Source organism: Halichoerus grypus, chromosome 10 (genome assembly GCF_964656455.1).
Source record: "Halichoerus grypus chromosome 10, mHalGry1.hap1.1, whole genome shotgun sequence".
Lineage (NCBI taxonomy): Eukaryota > Metazoa > Chordata > Mammalia > Carnivora > Phocidae > Halichoerus > Halichoerus grypus.
Window position 1 is genome coordinate 79,691,543 of NC_135721.1, and position 25,860 is coordinate 79,717,402.

At 40.4% G+C, this 25,860-nt stretch overlaps 2 protein-coding genes across 8 annotated transcripts in view; one reads left to right on the forward strand and one right to left on the reverse strand.

The window, feature by feature from the left end:
• Window positions 1–1,393: 1,393 nt before the first annotated feature.
• Window positions 1,394–6,075, reverse strand: SOWAHC (sosondowah ankyrin repeat domain family member C). The gene has a single exon (XM_036110341.2). It carries the CDS (start codon window positions 5,893–5,895, stop codon window positions 4,270–4,272), a length of 1,626 nt encoding a protein of 541 aa, XP_035966234.1. The 5' UTR covers window positions 5,896–6,075; the 3' UTR covers window positions 1,394–4,269.
• A 145-nt stretch (window positions 6,076–6,220) lies between these two features.
• Window positions 6,221–25,860, forward strand: part of SEPTIN10 (septin 10) — a 74,996-nt gene continuing 55,356 nt past the window's right edge. For 2 of the 7 annotated variants that reach the window (XM_078056671.1, XM_078056675.1), the window contains exon 1: window positions 6,221–6,739. In XM_078056671.1, the coding sequence (XP_077912797.1) occupies window positions 6,713–6,739 (27 nt within the window). In that variant the 5' untranslated portion in view covers window positions 6,221–6,712. Of the gene's footprint in view, window positions 6,740–10,333; window positions 10,353–24,344; window positions 24,415–25,860 lie in introns of those variants that run through there. The other 5 variants (XM_036110335.2, XM_036110336.2, XM_078056672.1 and 2 more) reach the window with 4 other exon arrangements.

Genomic DNA, 25,860 nt, shown 5'->3' on the forward strand with positions numbered 1-25,860 from the left:
TGCTCACAAAGTAAAATCCTATTAAAGCTGATTTTACCTCCTGGGTTGGAGGATTGTTCTTTTGGCTGGTCTGTAGATTAAGTGGTTGGCTAGCAGTTAGGAGCCAGATCCCATGAAAAATACCTTTATTCATTTGGCGTAAATGCGTATCATTGAAATTATCCATATGATGTAACACTATGAAATATTTTAGTGTTTTCCACTAAAAAAACAAACAAACAAACAACAACACCCACTTATCTTCAACACACCAGGCATTGTGTGAGGGTGGGGACTTGTCCCATATTCCTCACCAATAAATGTGGAAAAAGAGACAATTTTTTAACTGAATGGGGAAGCCATTCCTAAGATGAAACTGAGTTTTAAAGAGAAGATTAAGGAGAAAAAAGTATAACGTGAAAGTGATATTCTTCAGAGGAAAATAATCAGATATGACACAAACAACTCTACTGCCAAATCTTGAAAAATGAGTTCACAAAATGTCATTTTTCAACTTAACATCTAATGTTATTCATGAAAATTTGACTCATCTCTGAAGGAACAATGGTTTGCAGTAAATTCCCAGAATATTTTTTAGGATTAACTTCCAGGAAACTCCAAATAATTGCCATTTATTTAGCAAAATACAGTTTTTCACTAGGACTAATTACAAAGATCTTCAAGTGGACTGTTTAATGAATCCTTCTAAGATACGTACTTCTAAGGAAAGAAGTCATTCTAGAAACAGAAACTAGACTTATTTAGTCCTTCAGTTGTACGGAAAAATATTTTATAAGTTGTCATAAAGCAAGAGTGACAACAAAAATCCCCAGCAGCAATGATAATTGGATCTTCCCAGGAGAGCAGCGGCAGACAAGTACATCAAGGCTTCCCACATATCCCTTTGACATCTGAATAGAGGTGAATTTTGTTAAAATAAAGATCAAAGTATTTATTTGGTGAGGAAATGAGCTCACTAATGATCAAAGCTTAATGGATATTGAAGAAAATAGAAAAAGGCATTCTTACGCCTTTAAGATCTGGTCTGGGTAGGAAGGGTTCAGGTTAGTTGGTGTTTGCATGAACTATACGTTTTTTTTGTTTTTTTTAAAGGTAGTGGTGAAGGTACTACCTTCTGTCCAAGTTGATTCCTCCATCACTGAAGCCAAACTACAGTAGTTTTGCCCAAATTTGGCAATTTGAAGTGCTGAAAATATTGTAGAAAAGCACTGAATCTTAAAATCTTACTAGCTGCCATTTACTTCGTGACCCTGAATAGCCATCAACCTTCATTCCCTTATCAACTTTAAGGGACAGGAAAGGGATTATATAAATGGAAACTTTGAAAAGCATTGTGTGAACTATAAAACACTACACAGGTAAGAAGTATAAAGGACTACAATGATTTAGACAATTCAGAGAAAAAATGTAGTGTGAACCTTTTATTTTGACAAAACAAACTTTTACAAATTATACACTCTATAAACTCCCAAAGTTTCACTCATTTAAAAAATAAGAGACAAGGCATCCTGGACTCACAAGATTTCAGTCATGAATAAAATAGTACCAGATTTTCAAGTTATATAAACTAGCTGCATTTTACATACCATAAAAGTGTAGAGAATTGTGACCAAACATTCACTAGTTTCAAGGGTACCTATAAGAAACACATGGATATACTTGGGTTGTCTACCCTACACAGTTTCATATCAACAAACATCTAAGTAACTGACATATATATTTCCATTAATGGCAGACACAACTCCACAAAATCAAATTACACAGATCATTTGCTTTTAATAATCTCAATTTGGAAACTGAAAAATAAGAGGAATGTAGAGTTTAAGTAGATGAAAATGCTATACTTATTGCACACAAGCACATAATGACAAGGAATGTTAGAAGTAGTTCCCCTCAGGAATGATTTTTGAAAATTTAGAGTTTATTGGAAAATTTAAAATCTTTAGTGTGAAAGGCAGGTTAAATGAAGTATTGACTCAATCTCTAAAAATCCGGTAAATTATAGATTTTGTGTAATTAGTTACTAATATATGTTTTGAGATTAATACTGACTTTAATAGAACATTTAGATGGCTCTGAAGTATCTACTTTTCATAGTTCACTTTAGCTTTATATGTCAATGAAATATAAGATTCCAGGGTGCCTGGATGGCTCAGGTGTTAAGCCCCTGCCTTCGGCTCAGGTCATGGTCCCAGGGTCCTGGGATGGAGCCCCACATTAGGTTCCCTGCCCCGCAGGAAGCCTGCTTCTCCCTCTCCCACTCCCCCTGCTTGTGTTCCTTCTCTCACTGTGTCTCACTCTGTCAAATAAATAAATAAAATCTTTAAAAAAAAAAAGAAATGTCAGATTCCTCGGTGGGAAGTTATATAGCTTGTTCTGCACTAGATACAGGTAATGTGTATATGATTCCAAACAAATGACTGCTTTTCACCTTCAAGGAACCTCTATTTATACAAAATTAGACTGTTTTTATCCATATGTATGGATAAAAGTGCTTCTCAAACGTACCTAGCCCACTTCCATAATCCTAAAAAAAAAGGCACACAAATGGATAATACTTTCTATATTTTATGTGAATATTTTTGATATGTCTTTAAACAAATTCAATTGCTATCTAGAAAGGTTGACAAACTTGGTACAAATTTCTCCGACTTGGGAAAGTAAAGATCTAAGAACTCTCTTAAGTCTCCAGTTCTGCGCCATTTATATACTGGTTCATTCACATTTATACACATCTTATGTACCTCTATGGGCTGCAGGTACTTACATTTCAGCAGTTAGGACACCAAAAAAAAACTGAGAGAGAAGGACTTGTTAGAATTAGTCTCCCACAAAGTTGTTTTGAATCTTGTTACAAATTGATTTAATACGCTTGTGAGTTAAATTTTATATTATATAGACGTTTACCCTAACAAATTTTAATGAAATGTGATTAAGAACTACACTTAACTCTGTAATCTTAATGAAAGGTATTTTTCACTTATATACAAAAGAATTCAATAGCCAGCAGCATTTAAATAAATAGTCCCATCTCTTCTCTTTTCCCTTTTATAAAGTGCTATTTTTAACTGGGTAGATTTACTATCCAGCTTTTCAATAACTTCACTGTACGTCTCTAACAAATTCAAGGAAACATTGGAAAATTGAAAGTCTTTAGTATTATAAACATTTGCAAACATTGCTACAAAGCACAGACTATGAGCACAATGAGTGTACTTTATTAGTAAAATAAAAAGTGTACCTTATGTGAGAATCATTGATTTAATAATTACTTCACAGAAGCATAGGCTCACTAACATTTATGCCAATTTTTGCTAGTCGTCTAAATCAGAAACAGATTCTGTAGGCAATTCACATCTAAGTACCACCAAATAGGGTCATGTCAAATAGAACCAATGGTTATATGATCCCTAGAATTAAAACTCTGGCAAATTTAGACTTATAATAGCAAAACAAATTAGTGAGAATCAGAACCAAAGGCAATGTTTTACTTAAAAGTACCATAGGTTGTTAAGTGTTCTCTTTAAATAAAAATTTGTGTAGTTATTAATAATGTACCTTAACACTGAGTGCAATGATACTAGAGATAGTTAAGAGGAAACCACACTATAGATTACCTCAAAAATGAATGTTGCCTATATCTTTAGTTCAGTGATTAAAGTTGAAATTGCTTTTTAAAAACATAGTTGAGCACTACTTACAATACAAACAGGATACCATTTTTATTCACATTATTCTCTAAATAGTATTGTCGCTTTTCAACTTTGACCTGACCTTCAGTAGTATTTTAAAAAGTAAATGCAATTAGTAAAAAACAAAAAACCAGAGCAGTATGTAGTTTTGTTCACACTTACAATTTCATTACAACTTGCATTTCTTGTTGCTCTTGGAAGAGTAATCACTTTTAAAAACAGAAACATGAAAGTGCAATATTCCTTATTTTGCATGGCATCCAGTAATGGTAAAATCAAAGGAACCCTCAATCATCAATTCTGTACACCCAATTTAAATACATTTCCAGTCCTCAGAAACAGGGACTCCAGGGCAGAGGGGTGGCATAGGGAAAAGAGGCCTAGGGCACGGTTTGATGAAAAAAATCACTGGAAACCTACTTCACACAGAATGCTAGGGGGAATTCCTCCCACCCATTCCAACTCCCCAAGTAAGAATGCAGAATTTAGCCTCTTTTCTGGTCTCTCTTCCTTGCCTACACTGTGTATTCTATTCCTGAAGACCAATAAACCTAGAATTTTCTAAAAGGAATTATTTTTACCCAAATACATTGGACTTCGGCCTCAGTTTGAATGAGGATGAGTGGCCTTTAAGAGGCCGGTCCTCCTCTTCCTCCTCCCCCTCCTCCAGTGGCTGCTCCGGGTCTCTGAAAGAGGGTGTAGTGTGGATGATCTGGGTGCGGAAGCGGATTTTGTTGAGTCTGGGTTTTATTCGTCCACTAGAGCTGCCGGGGCCCTTGCGACCTGGATCCTTTGCTTTGGCTCCAGCCCATCCCTCAGTCAAGTGGTGGTGGTGGTGGTGGTGATGATGGTGATGATCCCCTCCATCCTCCAGAACATGTGAGAGTTTGTAGGTGATGAGGTGTGAAGGGAGCACCTTTGAAAGCCTCCAACGCCCACCCCCGCTGCCAGTGGCACTCTCTCCATCGTCCTCGTCCAGGGCTCCCACCAGGTTCTTGATTTCCTCCGCGATGCTCTGACTCAGGTACTGAGAGGCCTTTTTCCCACTGTAGTCCCTGATGTCCACGTCTGCGTCGTAAGCCCCCACCAGCAACTTCACCACCTCCACGTGCCCGTGCATGGCAGCTAAGTGCAGGGCAGTGTAGCCTCCGCTTGTCCTGGCGTTGATGTTCACTGGCAGCTGGTGTTTGTTAGCGAAGTTGACCAGCATGGCCAGGAGCTCCTGCCTGCCGTGCTTGGCGGCCCAGTGCAGGCAGGTGAAGCCAGTGATAAAGTCTCGCTTGGCGAGCAGGCCGGGCTCGCAGGTGAGCAACCCTTCCAGGCTGTCCCACTTGCCGTCAGAGGCTGAGAGCATCCAGGCGTGTTCTAGAGGGTCCAGCGTCACTGAACCCCCGCCGCTGCTCTCCTCCTCTGCCGACGACGAAGCGACTGATGCGCTGTCTGAGTCGCCCCCGCCTTTGCCGCGTACTCCCCCAGAGGAGCTGCCCGGGCTGCTCCCCCCGGGACAGACGCTCCTCTTCAGCTGCGGGGAGCTGCCCATCACAAGGTCCCGGAGGTTCTGGCGGGTAGACCTTGGGGTGGTTACGCCCCCGGGGGAGCTGCCCGAGTCCATCTCGCCGCAGCCGTGGGGCGGGGGCGCCAGGTCCTCGCTGGGCCCGGGGACCGGTCCCCGGGGGGGAGGTTGCATGTCTCGCCGCGAGTTTTTCCTCCGGGCACCGCCGCTCAGGGGCGGCCCGTTCCGGCTCTCGCCGGCCGCGCTTGGCCGCCCAAGCGCTGCGGCCGGGGGCTCCCCATCGCTCGGCTCGCAACGCGGACTTGGGGACGCCGCCTCTGCGCACAGGCCGCTCTCCCGGGTCTCGACCAGGCCGTCGGGCGCCCCAGGGGCGCAGCTGCTGGACTCGGGCTCTGCAGTCACCGAGATGCTGGGGAGGTCCCGTGGGGGCACGGCTTCGGACGGTGGGGCCCCCTCCAAGAACCTCTTCTTAAGGTGCACGTACTTAGAGCCGTCGGCAGGGTCGGTGCGCACCGTGGCCACCGCATTGACCAGCTCCTTGAAAAGGGCGCGGGCGCGGGTGCGCTGCTCGGGCTCGCCGCCCAGGGCACCCCTGAAGTGCTGCACCAGCTCGGCGTGCCGGGCCCGACCCCCGCGCTCCGAGAGGAAGCGCAGCACGGCTTCGGGGCTGAACTCCGCCGGCCCCTCCATCCTTGGCCGCGCTGCTCGTCCGGCGGCGGGCGGTTCAACCCGGCCCCATCTCGGCCGGCTTCCAAACGCTGGCTTCTGACCGACGTACAGTCGAATCGGCTGGCTCCTCAGGGTCCGTGCCTGGCTGTCCGCAGCGGGAGACGCCACCACCGCCTTACTGGGGCCGCGCCCCGGGCGAACACGCCCCCGCCGGCCCCGCCCCCGCCGGCTGCACCCCGCCCCCGAACCCGCCCACTTCCGGTCCCCGCGCTGGCCGCAAGCTCGGCTCCCGCCGGCCGCCGGCGGACACGCCCCCTCCCCGCCCCATGACCCGCCCACTTCCGGCCTTCGCGGGGGCCCGCAATCAGTGCGCCCGCCCGCTGCTGTCCGCTGGCCGAGGTTTGTTTCCTCGCATCTTCTTCCTCAGGTCCCGAATCTCTTCCAGTCACCCTCCCCCTGCATGGATTTGTCGTTCTATGAGACGTCGAGGGGCACTCCTATGAGAGGCTCGCTTCGCGCGCCCGCTCAACGATTTGGCGCGGTTAATGGCGCGCGCCCCGCCTGGTGGGGCCTCCGCCCTCCGGCTCTGCGCCCTCGCGTCACTGAGGCCACTAGGCTTGGCTCCTCCCCTTTCCCCGAACACCCCCTCCATGCTACCCCCCTCCCCCAGCGGAGGCTGGTCCCGCCCGTTACACCCGCCTCCGGCCAGCGCCCCGCGCGTTCCACCCGTTCCGGCCCCCCTTTGCTCCCTTCGTGGTCCGGACGCTCGCTCGGGGGCCGGGGCTGAGACCCCCGCTTCACTGGGACCCCCGCCTTCGCTCAGCTCTCGCTCGGGACCATGACCTCTGAGGTGGCGCGGCACTTGGTGAGTCCCGGTCGACCCCTCAAGCCCCCTCCGTTGCTCAGCGCTGCCCCCTCCCCCAAGGGCCCAACTCCCAGGACCCCCGCCCCGCCTTTCCCGGGGTCCCAGCGTAACTTCCTTAGCCCGGGGCTCAGGGCGGGCAGCCCAGTCCCGGCCCCGTCCAGTTCAGGCGGCGATTGTGAGCCGCGCCCCTCCCCAGCCCTTAACTGCCCACTCTCCGGGGTCCCGCGGCCGGCTGGTCCGACCCGGTGGGGATGGGGGGATTCTCTTTCTCCTGCTGCAGCGGAGGAGACGCCCGGCGTGGCTGTACCTCGCCTCCAGAAGCGGGGCCCAGGGCGGACCCCCACAGCTCGCGGAGAGCGCGGTGCTGGAGTGGCTGGAGGTTTTTTCATTGCTTCCCTGTCTCGCCAAAAGTTAAACTGAAACAGTGATTGTGGGTCCATCATTTTTATAACGGTTTTGGACGCACAGAGCAGATTAATGCAATAGTAGTGTAATATTTTATGGTTGTACACTCTTCCCTGACTATACTCCCTGGAGCCCAGATTCCTTGGACTTTCAAGAAGTTCCCTCTTTTTACCAACTGTGCGCTTGTCCAAGTTGTCCTCCATTAGGATTTGAGCTTTTTTTTTTTCCTTTGCCTTGGCACCCTTGAACATTAAAAGAATGTAAGTTTTGTTCAATGATTTGTTCAGTGTTTTATACTTTTAAAATCACTTAAATATTTACCTCATTTGATAGTAAGCCAGTGGTTCTCAAGGTGTGGTCACAATTATTTTCATAACAATACCAAGCAGTTATTTGCCCTTTTCACCCTCTTTCTAAGTACACATTGAATTTTCCAGAGACTGCATGAGATGGGATGACCTCACCATTCTGAGGGCTAATGTGTGTACTTGTCTTTTAAAAAAATTCTCTTTTAATTACTAATGCTGTAAATATTAATGTTTGTAATCCAGGTAAGTGAAAGCTCTTTGGGGGCCTGAGACCAAAATGTTTGGGAACTACTGGTCTAAGCAATCTCCTAAATTAGTTTAGATAGTAGGAACAGAGTTCAGATTGTAGCCATAGAGGTAAGGTGATGTGTGGAAGTTATACAGCGTTTCTTTGATAGAGCCTGGATAAGGACTTTTCTCCCTGATACAGCCCAGGTCTCTTTCCACTTTTATCACGTGTTTAGAGAAATCTGTTTTTCTGTCTGAACTGTGCTACAGTTGCTTGGTGTGCGTATGTAGGTGAGGAAAATGTGTTTTATAAACTCTGATTCAGAGTAATCGTCAGAATTAAACGTGGGCTAAAGAGAGCACTTCATTTAATTGGTGTTGGATTTCTTGTCAGTTGCTGTACTTATTTTGCAATAATGCTACCTTTATTTTCTAATTTAACTTTTTATTTTGAGGTAATTGAGGATTCAGATGTAGTTTTGCAGTTAGTAAATAATAGAGATCCCCTGTACCCTTAATCCAGTTTTCTTCAATAATAACATCTTGCAAAACTGTAGTACAAGACCACAACCAGGACATTGCTACTGATAACTGTGAAGATAGAGAACCTTCCATCACCACAGGATCCCTCAGGTTGTCCATTTATACCACATCCACTTCATTTCTACCCCACTTCCTCCTTAACCCCTGACAACCAGTAATCTGTTTTTCATTTCTATAATTTTCTCATTTTAAGACTGTTATATAATGGAATCACATAGTATGTCACCTTTTGGGATTGGATTTTTTTCATGGAGCAAAATTCTCTGGAGATTTCGTCCAGGTGGTTGCATGTGTCATTAGTTTGCTCCTTTTAATTGCTGAGTGGTATTCCATGGTATGGACGTACCACACTTTGTTTGAAGGACACTTAGTTGTTTCCATTGTTGGGCTACTATGAATAATGTTGTTGTAAACATTCCAGTACAGTAACATGTCATGTAATATAAGTCTTCATTTCTCTGGGATAAATGCCCAGGAGTATAGTTGCTGGTTCACATGGCAGTTGCATGTTTAGTTTTTTTGTTTTGTTTTTTAAAAGATTTTATTTATTTGTCAGAGAGAAAAAGAGAGAGCAGGGGCAGCGGCAGAGGGAGAAGCAGACTCCCGGCTGAGCAAGGAGCCCGATGCGGGACACCATCTGAGGACCCTGGGATCATGACCTAAGCTGAAGGCAGACGCTTAACCGTCTGAGCCACCCGGGTGTCCCGCATGTTTAGTTTTGATGAAAAACTGTTAAAATTGTTTTCCAGAGCGTCTGCACCATTTTACATTCCCACCAGCAATGTATGTGGGGTCAGTCTCCCCGCATCCTCATCAGCATTTAGTGTTCCTATTTTTTATTTAGACATTTTGATAGATATGTATGTATGTATGACAGGTATGTGGTTTTAATTTGCATTCTCCTAATGGTTAATGATGTTTAGCATCTTTTCATGGGCTTATTTGTCATCTGCATATTCTCTTCAGTGAAATGTCTCTTCATTTCTTTTTTTTTATTATGTTCAGTTAGCCAACATATAGTACATCATTAGTTTTTGATGTAGTGTTCAGTGATTCATTAGTTGCATATAATACCTAGTGCTCATCGCAACAAGTGTCTCTTCATTTCTTTAGCCCGTTTGCTAATTGGATTTTTTTACTGTTGATTTTCGAGGGGTTTTTTTTTTTTCTTTTTTAAAAATTTGTCTGGTGCCAGTCCCTTCTTGATACGTAGTTTGCAAATGTTTTCTCTCAGTCTGTTTTTTTTTTTCTTGTCCTCTGAAAAGACTCTTTTGCAGAGCAAAAGTTCTTAGTTTTGATAAAATCTGTTTTAACAATTTTTCCTCCAATGGATTATACTTTTGGTGTTAAGTCTTAGAACTCTTTGCCTAACCTTAGATCCCAAACGTTTTCTCATTTTTTTCCTAAAAGTTTTATAGTTTATTATTTTACATTAAGCCCATGACCCGTTTTTTTTTTTTTTTTTTTTTTAAGGTTTATTTATTTATTTTAGAGAGAGAGTGTGAACGGAGGAAGGGGCAGAGGGAGAGGGAAAGAGAGAATTCAAGCAGACTCCCTGCTGAGGGTGGAGCCCCGCTGCAGGGCTCCATCTCATGACCCTGATATCATGACCTGAGCTGAAATCAAGAGTCAGACTCTTAACTGACTGAGCCACCCAGGAGCCCCAAGCCCATGACCCATTTTGAGTTAGTTTTTGTATAAGGTGTAAGACTAGATCAAGTGTCATTTTTTGGCTTGTGGATGCTCCAACACCATTTGTTAAAAATGCTATCTATCCTCTGTTGAATTGTTTTTGCACTTTGTCAAAAAGCAGTTGAGTATATTTGTGTGGATCTATTTGTGGGTCCCTATTAGCACACAGCCTTGATTCTTGTAGCTGTATAATTCTTGAAATAGAGTGGATTGGTACTTCTCACTTTTTTCTTATTTTTCTTTTCTTTTTTTTTTTTTAAGATTATTTATTTATTTTATTTATTTAAAAGAGAGACAGAGATAGCGAGAGAGAGCACAGGCGGGGAGAAGAGGGAGAAGCGGGAGAAGCAGGCTCGCCACCAAGCAGGGAACCCGACACAGGGTTCGATCCCATGACCTGAGTTGAAGGCAGATGCTTAACCGACTGAGCCACCCAGGTGCCCCTATTCTTATTTTTTCAAAAATTATTTGGTTATTCTAGTTCCTTTGCCTTTCATTATAAATTTTAGAATAGTCTTGTCAATATCTACAAAGAATTTTGCTAGGATTTTATAGGGATTACATTAAATCTGTATCAATTTAGGGAGAATTGAAATCTCTAGTATGTTGAGTCTTCCAACTTACAGACATGGTGTCTCTCCCCATTTCTTTATATTTTCTTTCATTTCTTTCATCAGCATTATGTAGTTTTCAGCATACAAGTCTTGCATGTTCGATTTACACCCATTTCATTTTTTTAAGCAATTGTAAATTACATTTTTAATTTTATCATCCCCATATTCATTGTTAACATATAGAAATACAGTTTATTTTTGTATATTTATCTTGTGTCCTTTGACCTTGCTGAATTCATTCATTCTTGAAATTGGGATTCCTAGTGGATTCCTTGGGATGGTCTTCATAGAAAATCGTGTCATTTGCACATAGAGACAGTTTTATTTCTTTCTTTCCAATCTGTCTTTTCTTGCTGCCTTATTTGTGCTGCTTAGGACTTGTAGCATTATTTGAAAAAGAGTGGTAAGAATAGATGTTCTTGCTTTGTTTGTGATGTTGAGGGGAAAGCATTCAGTCTTTCATCACAGAGGCAGATTTTTTTGTAGATTTCTATCAGTTCATGAGGGATATTGGCCTGTAGGTTTTTTGTATTGTCTTGGTCTGGTATTAGAGTAATAATAGCTTCATAACATTAATTGGGAAGTGTTCCCTCCTTTTCTTTTTCTAGAAGAGAGTGTGTAGAATTGGTGTTAATTCTTTTTTAAATGTTTGATAGCCTTCTTCAGTGAAACCATTTGGGCCTGGAGGTTTCTTTTTTAGAGTTTTAAAATTACAGATTTTATTTCCTTAGTAGTTATGTGGCTATTAATATTATTTCTTATTGGATGAACTGTGGTAATGGGTTGTTTGGTGATCCATTCCTTCCCAGTTGTTAAATTTATCTGCTCTTGGCCATATTGTTTCTGCCACTGCTCCAGCATTGTCCCTTATTAGTAATTGCATAAGTGTTATGATTCAAGAGATCTTGACTGTATAGTTATTTATTGCTGACTGCAATAGTAGATCTTGAAATAACATTGACTATCTTTTCCTTTCTCCTGAGAAAAGCACTTGGAATTTCCCGCTTTTCCAGATTATCCTTACCAAAACTTTTAAATGGTGTCTGAATTTTTTCAACTTTTATCTGCATTTGTGATTTCTTCTTTCAGCTGTAATGCTTCTGAACTCTTTTATGTTTCTTTTTTAGTTATCCTTCAGTGAAGAGAATGTATCTTAGAGGCTTTCCTCATTTGTTTTATTTTCTGTTTTGAAGTTGTGATTCTTAATTTTCTACTTTCATGTCCTGGAATTAATTACCACCTCAGTGCCTTGTGTATTTCCATTTCTCCATCTGGAGAAACATCCTTTTTTTCCCACTGATCCAGATCCTATAATCATTATAGGATAATGAAAGACCAGGTTCCTGTCCCACCTTCTCTGAAGCTTTCCCAGAGAATCCTAACCCTTGAAATCTGTCATACTGCTCATTTGCCACTTAGTCATATGCTACTTTGTAATACCTCCTAACTTATGTTTTGTATTGTTACTTAACTTTTTGCATCAATTAAGTTTTAATGAGCCTTGCATTTTCCCCCTCATGATCTGTTTTCAGGAAGAGCAACCTTTAATATTCTTTGTATCCTTCATAGCCATGATTATATATTGTTGAGGACAGATGTTGATTATTCTTTATATGGAAAATAAGTTCACCTTGAATCATTTTATTCTTGTTGAATGTTAAATGCAGAAATTATAAATTCTTACAGGCAGCCAGGAGCTATTTCTTGGTCTGCATTTATGCTTTCATGAAGCTCCACCTTCCACCAGGCTGGACACAGATAATGTCATACCTTTTAGGCATTCCCAGACCGGTTTTGATCCTAACAAAGTCCCAGACTACCTATTTGTATTGGTATGTACGTATGTATGTATGTATATATGTATGTATTTAATTTAGTGTGTGGGAGAAGAGGAAGGACAGTACTTTTAAAATTTTATATTTTACTACAGAATAGATTTCCTCTCTTCAGGAATATGTATCAACCCCCATTTTTAACCGTATTAAATCTGATTTTCTCTGCTTAAGATTTTAAGTACTTCTAATACAAAATACCTGATTTTCAAAGCTCTCTCAGAAGTTTGATTTTACACTTTCTTCTCATATCTGGAAGGAAGTTTGATGCTTTATTTCAAAAATTTATTTAACACCTTGTAATATTTGTATCCACTACTGATTTGAAGATCATGGAAATAGGAATCACATTTCTTATAGTCTCAATAACATAAATAAAAGATGAAAAACTCATTTTAAATACCTTAAAAATAAATATGATTTTGTAGACTGGGACATAGCACTTAGACTTTGTTAGTATTACTTTTAGTAAATATGCATATTTTGTTCCAATATTCTTCCCATCTTTGAAATTTTGTCTTTGGCAGTTAAACTAATTTGAAATTAACTGCTTTCTTTGTATTTCTCAGCAAGTCTTGAGATTTTTCACTGAGGATTTAGCTGAAACAGTTCATTCCAGAACATGACATTTTGAGGGTGAATTTTGTTTGCCAACCTTATATATTTTGGCACCCCCCTTTTCCTTGTTTGCTTTGCTTAAATAATGTCGCATCAAATGTATAGGTTTCCCTTTGGCTACCTACAAACCTTATTATCATAGACGAATGAAGGCGTGTGATTACAGTTTTACCTAGTTAGAAAAGTCTTGAGTCCTGGATTTTCTGCAACAGTGCCAGTTATCTTTCTAAGTACCATGATCCCTTTAGACCTTGTGTTTGGAGAAACATGGTTATCATATTGTCTCAGTAACCATGAATTGACTACATTGGGAATTCTAGAATTTTCAGATTTCTTTCAGTCTGTTTTTTTCAGGCACTAGACAGTTTTAAATTATGGAGTAAATAAATTGTCAGGCCAAATTTTAAAAAGTGCACTGGGTATTGAGACTAGAAAGGAAGGTAAATTCAAACAGCATGTGAAAGATTTTTGAAATTCACCCTTGGGGATATATAAACTGAGGAGAATGACCCTAGGCTTTAGAATTTCACTCCCACTTCTTTCTGTTACAAGGGAAGATGCTTGGAGACTCAAGTGAGAGAAAGTGGTAGTTTCTCTGATAAGAATAGGGGAGAGCTAAGGCTATAGAGTCTCTGTTAGAGGAGAGGGATAAAGATAGACCCTCTCAGCCATGTTCCATTTAAGGCTGTCCCACCTCTTTTTCCATTTAAAGAATCCTACATACTCTGATGTCTAGGCCTGAGACAACTGACAGAAAAGTATACAGCAGTATAGTGGAGATTGCGTAGTAATCATTTCATTAACAAAAGTTGTGTTCCAAAATCCTTATGACCAGAGGTAGAAATTATATAGGAGGCCTAGGGTTATTTGCTGGGATGTCAGACCAGAGTAATATATTAAATTGAAATATAAACTAAAATGATGCTGTATGTTGAACAAAGTAATATATACATAGGAAGAAGAAGGGGCTATGGTTAGGGGAAAGGAGAAGAGACAGTTGTGTTTGAGATTTGGGTGTGGGGTGAGACCAGGATGACCCAGCCCTGCAGGTCCTTGCCAGGTATGATGGGTGCCTCAGCCCCTTCAAGCTAGTTTTAAGCAGCCTAGTGTCACATGACCAAGGGGTTTACCAAAGAGAAGATGGGAGAATCATCAGACATCTCTGATCTCCTTTCCCCTCTCCTCTTAAGAATCAGGTCAAGTTTATCCTACTCTCTGTGTGGGCTATACTTATAGAGACACTAAGGAGTCCTGTTGTTCTGGTTAGCCTTATATGTGTAGAAAGATATTTTGTGAGTCATCTGTATGCTGGTTTTTTTTTTTTTAAGATTTTATTTATTTTTTGACAGAGAGACAGCGAGAGAGGGAACACAAACAGGGGGAGTGGGGGAGGGAGAAGCAGACTTCCCGCTGAGCAAGGAGCCCTATGTGGAGCTGGATCCCAGGACCCTGGGATCATGACCTGAGCCGAAGGCAGACGCTTAACGACTGAGCCACCCAGGTGCCCCTGTATGCTGTTTTTTTCATAGACAAATATAAGTTGTGCACAGCAATATTTTGCCTAGTTGTATGTATACTCTATAGCTGGAACATTACCTTGAGCTGTGGATTAAGCCAGAATTGCTTGAATGATTTTTGAAAATCAAAAGATGTCTTTGTTATAAAGGAGTTTTGTTTTAAGAGGTGTTGTTAACTAGGGTGCTCCTGTATATGTGGATGAGAAATTGTCCTCTTTGACAAATTCACAGCTAGTACTGCTCAGTAGGCAGAGCAGTGAGTCAGGGCTTCAAAAACAAAGACATTGAATTATCCCCCACCTCCAGTATGATCTTCAGCATTTTCCCATTTATACTGCATGAAATCCACTTATTCTCTTGTGAAAGTATAGCTAGCTCTGGGAAGTCAGTGGGTAAGTATAGCTAGCTCTGGAAAGTCAGTGGGTCACTTTCCTAACACCTAGTGAGGTTTTGGGAGTCCAGAAAGGGAATCCATTAGGAGTGAATACAGGTGGGCAGTTTTGATTTAGGGCCAGATTGGGGGAAGAGACTGGAGTGGGAAAGACAGCATGGGAGAGCGCTGCAAAAGCAAGGTGGGAAAAGACAAAATGGCAAACATGTCCTGTCTCAAGGTTTACCTAGAGTAGTAGTTCTCAACCTTTTATTTTCGTTACTGCCCCTTAAGGTGAAAAATTAAATTTAAATCAAATTTTGTTAATAAGAGATTTAATCAGTCTTTTAAAATTAATCTAGTTAATTGAATAACTTTAAGTTCTCCCTGATAAGAGGAATTCAATACCAAAGAATAATTCTTTTAGGTAGGTTGAGCTTAGGAGGGCTACAAACCATTGACTTTGGGGTTTTTCATGCCCCAAGGGCTGATTTCTACCACCTTTCTGTGGGTTAGGTAATATCTCCACTACAAATGCATGACCTAGAGTTGGTCTTTCTAGGAAGAGGGCAGCAAATATGCTTTCTTCTTAGTTAGCTGCTGGATTTGAAAACTTAGTCTCGGGCTGTAAATTGTTTTTTTTTTTTTTTTTTTTTTTAAAGATTTTATTTATTTATTTGAGAGAGGATGAGAGGAGAGAGAGAGCACATGAGAGGGGGGAGGGTCAGAGGGAGAAGCAGACTCCCTGCTGAGCAGGGAGCCTGATGCGGGACTCGATCCCGGGACTCCAGGATCATGACCTGAGCTGAAGGCAGCTGCTCAACCAACTGAGCCACCCAGGCACCCTCGGGCTGTAAATTGTGTATCATAGGTAAATAAATGAGGCATTTGTGAACCTACTCAGGACCTGAACTCCATTTATAATATTGTTTCTATGGAAACTGTATTCTAAATTCAAGAAGCTTATTACTAAAATGAACTTTTGGAAAATACAACCTATTTGTAAGATTATGATTTGTACTAGTTTTAAGTTATATAGTGAAGACTTTGCAAAAGTTCAATATTGAGCTAAAGAAGAGATGGCTATAGATTAGAAGAACTGGCTGTATATTTTAGGTAGGAAGAAGATTCAATATCTCAGACTCAGTCTGTATACTCAATCTTAAAATAACACGAGATGCCTTTTAATTGTATTTACTAATCATGAAAAAATTCCCTTTAAATTTTTTTAGGTATAGTTGTAAAAAACTAAAGGGAACTTTAGCCATCACTTTCAACTTCTTTGGACATATTTTTACTTCTTTTAGTGGTCTAATAATCTCTAAAGATCTTTGCAAACATTAAAGTATTCAAGATGTGTTTTTACATTTTTTTTCCTAAAGATTTATTTATTTATTTGCCAGAGAGAGAGAGCATGAGCAGGAGGGGCAGAGGGAGAGAGACTCTCAAGCACATACTCTGTGCTGAGCGTGGAGCCCAGTTGGGCTCAGGCCTGGATCCCATGACCCTGAGATCATGACCTGAGCAGAAACCAAGAGTCAGACGCTTAACCGACTGAGCCACCCAGGTGCCCCTCAAGATATATATATTTTTTTTTTTTTCTCAAGATATATTTTTATATGGATTTCTCCTTTGCTGCTTTGAGTATATCCACCGGGATAATTGAATGTTACCAAATGCTAAGGTGCTTTCCCTGTGACAAGTACTTAGGTTGTATTATCACATTTATCCTCCTAACCCCAGGAGCTCAATACTGTTATTCCATTTTGGGGGGATGAGGGTTAACTTTCTTAAATTTTACTGAGAAATCTTTTTTTTTTTTAAAGGTTTTATTTACTCACTTGAGAGAGAGGCAGAGAGAGTGAGAGGGAACACAAGTGGGGTGAGGGGCAGAGGGTAGCAGGGAGCCCTATGCAAAGCTCAATCCCAGGACTCCAGGATCATGACCTGAGCCAAAGGCAGACGCCCAACCGACTGAGCCACCCAGGCGCCCCCAGAGAAATCTTGTTTTGTTCATGTTTTCATTGTACCTCCTTGTCCCAGACCCTCATACAGGGCTTTGGCAGTTACTTTGTGCTCCAGCAGTTTGCATCTGTTGCCACCATAAGCAGTTAATTCTAACAGCCTTCTTAAGCCATACGTTTATACTGATGTCATGTTAACTCTTCTCTGCTGTGACATGGACCATTGGGATCATTTCTAGGGCTCTCTCTTTTGGGAGAAGATAGGCTGCTTGTCATATAGTAACAGAGATTCTGTTGTATAGAAAAGAAATAAAATTTACAGTTTCCACATAATTCTGAGAGCCAAAAGAACCTAATGCTGAATTGTAATTTGAACAGTTGGAGAAAATATTTTAATCTCCTTTTGCATTTGCTTATTTTGGTGTATATTTACTTTTTTATTGCTGCTTACAAATATGTTGTCTTAATTAGTTTATCCTCAGATGTTCTAAGTTTTCGTTAGCTACTGCTTTCCCATGTATTGATTACTTATGTTTAGTTAGCAAATTTTGTTATAGCTTCATGAATTAAGTTTTTTTGTTGAGGTATAATATATGTGTAGTGAAATTTACCCTTTTTTTAGTATAAAGTTCCATGAGTTTTGATGAACACAAGCAGTTGTGTAACCATAACCATAATCAAAGATATAGAACAGTTCTATCACTGTCCAACCCCCTATTCCTTTGTGCTTCTTTATAGTCTTTCTCCTGATCTCTGACAATCACTGATCAGTTTTCTGCCCCAATTGTTTTGCCTTTACCAGAGTGTCCTATGTATGGAATTACCATAGCTTTTGAGCTGGCTTCTTTCACTGAATGTAATACTTCTGAGATTTGTCCCTGTTGTTGCATGTTCCTTTTTATTGCTGAGTATTAGCCCATTGTATGGATGTGTTAACAGTTGAGTTTGTTCATTCTTTCTCCATTTGAGGAACATTTGGGCTGTTTCCAGTTTTAACAGTTTTGAATGAAGTTACTAGTTACATTCACATACAGGTTTTTATATGAATATAATTTTTTATTTCATCTGGGTTGATATCTAGGAGTAAGATTGCTGAGTGGAATGGTAAGTGTTTATTTAATTTAAGAAACTGTCAAACTGTTTTCCAAAATGTTTGTACCAATTTGTATTCCCACCAATACTGACTGAGAGCCCTTGTTGCTCTGCATCTTTACTGGTGTTGTCAGTTTTTTAAAAAGTCATTTTGATAGGTATGTAGTGATATCTCGTGATTTATTTGGCTTTACCTTATGACTGATGATGTTAAGCATCTTGTCATGTTCTTAAAACTTTTTTAAGTTAAGTTATTGTGTAATTATTGAGTTGTACAAGTTTTAAATATATATGTATTTCTCATATAAGTCCTTTATGAGATAAATGACTTACAAATGTGTTGTCAAAGTATGTGTCTTGTGTTTTCATTCTCTTAACAGTGTGTTTTGAAGAGCAGATGTTTTTTAGTTTGTTAGGTTCAATTTATCATTTTTTCTTTATGGCTCACGCTTTTGGTGTTGTAGCTAAGAAATTTTTGTCTAACCTAAGGACACAAAGTTTTAGGTCTACAATCTATTTTGAGGTAATTTTTGTATATAGTACAAGGTTCCTTTTTTTTTTTTTTTTTTTCCATATGGGAGTCCCAATTGTTCCAGCACCATTTTTTAAAAAGACTTGCCTTTCTCCATTGAACTGTATTTGCACCTTGTTGGAAATCTCCCCCTCTCCCCCTTTGTGCTTTGACTGCTCTGGATCACATCACTCTCTTCCCTTCATAACATTGACCACACTCTGCTTTCCTCTTTAACTGTCTCCTCTTCACTAAGCTCCTTGAAAGGAGGAACTTTTATATTGGACTGAGGATGGAAAAGGTATCCAGGCAGAGGGAATGACCGTTGCAAAGGGCCTACCTGTGGTGGGGTGGGGCTTTGGCATGTCTGAAAACATGCCCGAAGTGGGGGCATCAAGAACAAGGTGAAGCTGGAGAGATAGAGATAGATGGTGGTCAAATCCTGTAGAGCCTTAGAGAGCCATGGTACCAAAGGACAGTATGGCCCAGGGCAAAAGGATTGCCCTACAGAGGGAACAGGGCATCATCACAGCATGATATTCCTCTTTGTCAGTATAGATGAAAGAGGAATAATAAAAATTTTCACCTATTTATTGCTTGTGTCTTGTTCCACAGTTCCCCAGAGTTCCTCCCATTGCTTTTCTTAGGTTAAGATGGATTAAGCCTTCCTATGTATTTGTTAATTTAGTCAGAATATAGTAATATTTTACCAATTTTACATGTGACCAAACTTCCCAGAGAGGATTTGTGGGAGCTTTGTTTCAAGGTTTACTGTCATTAATGGACACCCCTTGTAGTGTGGAACCTATTATCATAGCATATGCTTTATGCCTGTCTTCCCCTAACTGGAATGGAAGCTTCCTGATGGCCAGGACTTTTTTCTATTCTGTTAAGTTATACTTCCCCTGTACCTAGGACAGTTCCTCGAACATAGTAGTCACTCAATACATACCTGTTGAATAAATGCATTTTTATAGATATTTGAAAAATACTTACTTCTTTTTTTCTTTTAGTCTTTGTTAAATTCACATAAGTGAAGGGGCGCCTGGGTGGCTCAGTCGTTAAGCGTCTGTCTTCGACTCAGGTCATGATCCTGGGGTCTTGGGATTGAGCCCCGAATCGGGCTCCCTGCTCAGCGGGAAGCCTGCTTCTCCCTCTCCCACTCCCCCTGCTTATGTTCCCTCTCTCGCTGCCTCTCTCTCTGTCAAATAAATAAATAAAATCTTAAAAAAAAATTCACTTAAGTGATAATATTAATGGATATCAAGAAAAAAAGACTCAGACTCCGTATATGCTTGTTCATATGCGTAAATAACTTGTAACCATGGTGTCAGTACAGTCTTAAATTCTTATTTTGCCACTTAATATCATATCATATCATTTCTCTTAATTTTCATAATTATTGCTTCCAATTTTTGTAATAATATTGCCCATAGTCAGTATTTCAATGTAGACTTATATGCAACTTTTCCCTTTTTTTTTAAACATTTCTTTTTCTGACTTATAAAAATGGAAACTACCTTCTAAACTGCAGCCTGTTAGTAGTAATACAGCATTAACTATGTTCAGTCTAAAAAGTAAGCCTGACTGGCTAAGTGACTTAGGCTAAGTTTTTAGTGCTCTAAAATGTAGAATTACCAATATGGATGAATTCCAGTCTTAGAGAATCAGTGGAAACTTCAAGAGAAATGGGAATTACCACTGTATTTTTAATAATCATGTAAAAATTACCCTAGATTAATTATATACTTGACTAAAGATTTGGGTGATTAGACTCTCTGTGAGGGATCCAGAGTGCCCATGAGAACCTTAAACTCAGTATTTCCAAAATTTCATCAAACCTGTGCTGATTTATCTCATTTCTTTCCTGCCTCACAGTAATATCTACCAAATTACCTTAGGTCAAGACACTTGAAGGTGGGCAGGGCTTCACTCTAAGGCAGAGTGGATGTCCAGCCCCCTGTTGCCTTGTCCAGGCTCACCTTTTGTGTCCTCCTTGCACTTAACCTTAAGCCTCTTTAGGCTTAAATGATAATGAGCTTACTGTTGTTTTCCAACCATTCCAGCTGCTGTTTTCCAACCATTCCAAGTATACTTGCATGTTTTGCACACATCAGTTCCTCTACTTTCTTTTCCCATTTGCTAGGAATATTTGTATTTCTCTTTCAAGTCTTTGCTCAAGCCTTTTCTTGGCAGTGTCTTCTCTGACCATGCAGGGTTCATTATACCCTGAGCTACTGTTGTGTCCTGTCCATAAGTTGAAAGACTGTTTTCTCACTGTACTAAAATTTAAATTGCAGGGATATTTGACTTATTCATTTTTGATCCTCAGTGCCTGGCGTTTGTTATTCTGTCCTGGAAATGGAAGGCCTTTTAGTTAAGTATTGTGTGTATTTGTGGAACAAATAAAAAGCAGTTGTGTATTGATAGTCTTCACACTGATTCCTCAGTATTCTTTTTTCCTCAGGTATTCCTTGTCGATTCTAAGTCTTTTTAATGAGTTTCTTCTGCCTTCCCCCCTTTTTCAGCTCCTTTTCCCATTTGCTTTTTCTGGGTTAAATAAATGACTTAAAATTTGATTGGCTTTTTTATCACCTAGTCTGCATGGAACATACTCCCTCTCCCAGGAATTCAAGCTGTCTACTTTTCATTTAAGTAAGCCTTGAGATACAGTTCCAAGAAGTCTTTTCACATCAACTAGCAGTTTTGTTGTGCCTTTCCTTACTTCCCTTTGTCTGAGCATGCAGTTTCCATGACTCATTCTTCATTCTCCAACACATCACATACTTTTTCCTCATTGCTCGCTCATAGCTATGCAGTCATAAAATTGAGTTGAAAGAGACCTTAGAAGATCATTATTTTTGCTTCCCACTCAGTGCAGGAATTGGCTCTACTGTTTGCCTAGTTGATCACTATGTAACTGTTTAAACCCCCCCACGGGGTGGGGGGCAGTAGCTGAATCCTTCCACTCTTGCTAGGCAGCCCTAGTCCTTCAGTAATTTCTCCTCACTGTGTCAGATTGGCCTCTTTAGTCCATTCATGCAATTCTTAATTTTTCCCTGGGGATTCATTTCCCTAAAACAGACTATGGATGTTTGAATATACTTTGCTGTCCCTTTATGGAGAAGTAGGCTAAGGATGTTGGGAAAAAGTCAGATTGCCTTGACTCACACAGTGCTAGAAGGTAATTTTTAGAAGGCTTGAAAACTTATGTGTAAGACATGAAACCCTAAAAGAACTTGGAAAAAATTTAGATGCATTTTTTTTAAGCCTCAGGGTGTGAAAAGATTTTTTAATCTTTACATTTATGGAAGAAACCATAAAGGAAAGGATTGATAGATTAGGCTCTATGAAAATTGAAAAGGTCAGTGACAGATCAGGAGAAGATATTTGTAATACACATGACAAGCACAGAGTTATATCCAACAGCTTTTGTAAATAAGAGGAGCAAAAAAGGGATACCCTGATAGGCAAATGGGGGAAAACATGAACTGACGACTTATGAAAATATGCTGAAAAAAATGTTCGAAATACTGGATATCAAATTAAGATGTCAGTGTTTGCCTATCAAATTGACAGACACTTAAAAAGTGTTAATATCCTGAATTGATGACTACATAATGAAATGAACATACAAATTTTGTTTTTTGGTTTTTGGGGGGTTTTTTTGAACATACTAAATGTGAACAGGTATAGCCTTTTTGAGGGGCAGTTTGGCAATATGTTCATACCTTTGACCAGTAATTATATTCTAGGAATTTATCATGAGGAAATTATCAAACGTACAGAATGATTGATGCTTATACAGGTATGTCCCTTTGGATCCTCCAGGAAGCAGATGCTGAAGTTAGGAGTGTTAGAGGTAGATTGGGGGTAGGAGGTAGGGAGGGGAGGTAATGCGTATGAAAGAGAAAGGGGGAGGAAGCAGGACTGCAAAGGAAAAGCCTTCAAGCTCTGATGCAGTTGGAGATAGCTGTGATAAGAAGCTGGGAAGCTAGAACCTGGTGGAGAGAGCCTCAGAGGGCATGCAGGTCTGGCAGAGTCTGGGCCAACCCAGTAGAGAGCTCTCTGACTGACTGTTAGGGCTGCCCACCTAGCACAGAAGGGGCCAGGCCCTGACACCCTCACTGTGCTCAGTCCTGGGCTAGGGGCTGCCAGGGAGGAATGGTCTCCGGTGGAATACTGTGCAGATCCTGAAGGCTCCGCAGCTGGAGGCTGTCAGCCAGCTTCATTCTTTGTAATCAAAGGGCAAGTTCTTGCTAGACGGGAGATCTAAGTAGTGTACCACAAGAGGGATGTTCGTTGCAGTGACACAATTAGAAATGGTATTTTTCCCTATAATAAACAAAATACTCCCATTTCTAATTAAAGGGAGGAAAGTAATTTCAAAATAATTTCAAAATAAATTGCATTTATTATTTTAAGCAGCCTTCTATTACTGTAAGCTTTTGTTAAGCTTGATACCCCTAACTCTTTAGTACATGAACCACTCTCAAGAATTTCCATGTCCTGGGCGCCTGGGTGGCTCAGTCGTTAAGCGTCTGCCTTCGGCTCAGGTCATGATCCCAGGGTCCTGGGATCGAGTCCCACATCGGGCTCCCTGCTCGGCAGGAAGCCTGCTTCTCCCTCTCCCACTCCCCCTGCTTGTGTTCCTGCTCTCGCTATCTCTCTCTCTGTCAAATAAATAAATAAAATCTTTAAAAAAAAAAAAAAAAAAAAAAAAGAATTTCCATGTCCTGATCTTTTGAGGCTGAATATTAGACTTTGTAGTTATCCTCTAATTTTTATATTTATTGGAGATGATGGTAACATTGAGGTGATATTTTGATGGGACTTTGGCTCTCCCAAGCTGCCCTAAACTGAGACTGCCCTGGGGGAGATCCAGGCAGGACACAGGAGGCTGCTGTGTTGCTTTGCCTTAACACTATCCAGTCTTACTGGTTTCAGTTGAATTCTTTCTTTTTTTCCCTGGGTTGTAATTACCATCCACTTCTAGAATCAGGTAATGTTACTACTTGTTTTTAGTAAAAGTTTAGATCAAGACTCTTTATTTTAAAGTTTCCTTAACCTGAAGAGTTAATAAAATGATTTTAAATAATGAGTTTGTGGAATCTTTCAAAATACTATTTTAAGCCAAAGAACTCTGTCATCTTGAAACCCATAAAATAGACCCAGGTAATTATTTTGACCCTCTCTGCTTTCATTCTCTTACTTCCCCCCCCCCCCCCCCCCCCCCGCCTTTTAACTCTAGGGAACAGCAGGGAACAATTTGGAAACTTTGGTTCTATTTCTTGGATTAATTTTATAAAGAAAAAAATTGTGGGACAGTAAAGTTAAAATGAAACTATGGTAAAGCCAAGTCACATTTCTGTTCCTCTAAGGCTCATTGTTATACCTAGAGAGAGGGGCAGTTTCAAGAATGTTTACAAGTAAGGAAACTTGTTATCTGAGGTCCTATTGTGAAGGAATCACCAAATGTTTCCCATAATTGGCTGATAGGAAAAAGGTCATCTACTGTATGTCTCCCAAAGGACCCCAGAACAAATTGTGTGCCACCTATGTTGTATTTCCCATACCCCCCAAACTGAAATTTTGTAGAAAGTAGAGCACCCATCTCTTCCTCCAGCTACCCCAAAATGTTATGGCACTTTTATCTATGATTCATTATATATTACAACTTAAGAAAAGTGTGTTAGAGTTTGCCAGGAGTTAAAGGTACTGTATTTTTTTTTCCCCTGTAGGTAGTGTGTGTATAGATTTAAATATATATATGTTTGTGTATGATGTGTATATGTATTTAAAATAAAGTAAAAACTATAGAAAAAGCAAACAGTAATCAAGTGTAGGTGGTGATTTTGTTAGTCTTCCTTGGAATGAGATTGATCAATGACTTTGTGTTTCTCTGAGGCAGGTTCTTAAGATCAAGGGCTCTGTCTTACTCCTCCTGAGACCCCAGTACCAGGCACAGTGATTTGCACATAGTAAGTGATCATTGATATTGCAGACTGGAATTCCACTTCCAATTTTTTTTTTTTTTTTAATTTAGGGTTTGCCACTAGAGGGACTTGGTCAGCTCTTGTCCCCTTGTTATTTTACCTTCAATAATGTCTTGTTAATTTGTTAAAAACTTTATTCTAAAACTTGTTTTGGAAATTCGACTAGTCAGGTAGTGGCAGGGGAAAAATTAAAAACAACTATTTTTAATACTTCTATGTGACTCATTCATACTTCCTGATCAAAACATTTATCCACAGAGATATTAAGTAGACTTTTTTTGGCAGGTATTCAGAAACACAGGAAATGAACAATCAAAAGCAGATCTTTGAAATGAACATATATAAATGACAGAAATATAACCTAGGTTTTATTAGTCAAAATTTATTGATGAACTAATACAAAACCTATCCTGTTTCTTAAGCAATTTTTTTTTTTTTTTTAAGATTTTATTTATTTATTTGACAGAGAGACACAGCGAGAGAGGGAATACAAGCTGGGGGAGTGGGAGAGGGAGAAGCAGGCTTCCCACTGAGCAGGGAGCCCTACCCTGGGACCTGAGCCAAAGGCAGATGCTTAACAACTGAGCCACCCAGGCGCCTGTAAGCAAATTTTACCTATCAACCAAATTGCTTACTAAGCAAGTATTTAACAAAAATATGCTAGTCATTATATTAAAACTGTGAAGCTACTTTCTTAACCATAATTTTTTTGACATCAGGAAGTAGCACTAGGCATGGAGTGTTCTACTGTCTTACTCAGTTTATCTAAGGCAAGGCTCTGAACAGGGCCCCCAAACAGTTATTTTCAGACTCTTGAGATGGACGCTTCAAAATTCCTCAATCAGCTACTCATCTGTTGTACCTAATCGTTTCTCAGCCTCATTTATAACCTCATTCATAACTACAGCAGGAGACCAATGAACTTTTTTTTCCCCCCACCAAACTCTTATATTCACTATTTTCTTTCTCCAAATACTAAATTCTACCTCCCTCTGGTACTCAGGGATTTTTTTTTCTACCCTAAATGCCACCTTCTCTCTTGCTATATATGCCATTTTTCCTGACTCGTTGCAATATCATTGTCTTCTCTGAAAACTGCTCTGGCCTGTAATGATCTCTTTCTCCACATTTCCATAACTACCACTGCTCTTTTCCCTTAGCTCTCACTTTTCTCTTCTGGCATAGGAGAGGGACATGAGCTACTGCCTACATGTCAGACAATGACTGGGGGCAAGGGAGCTGGCTGGGGGGAGTAAGGTGAAGTATATATAGTTAAAAACAAAAAACAAAATCTTAAGCCAATTTGATGTGCTTATGTATTTTTCACTTTTTTAAATTGTGAAAATACAGCCAGTACGTAAGTGTTCATCACAGAATTTTTGTTGTGTGCTTTATATAAAGGACATCTTCCAATTGACAAGAGTCATTTCA

What these genes read in the sequence shown, in the direction of transcription:
- SOWAHC (XM_036110341.2), bottom strand. Translation starts at nt 5,895, where the DNA reads ATGGAGGGGCCGGCGGAGTTCAGCCCCGAAGCCGTGCTGCGCTTCCTC.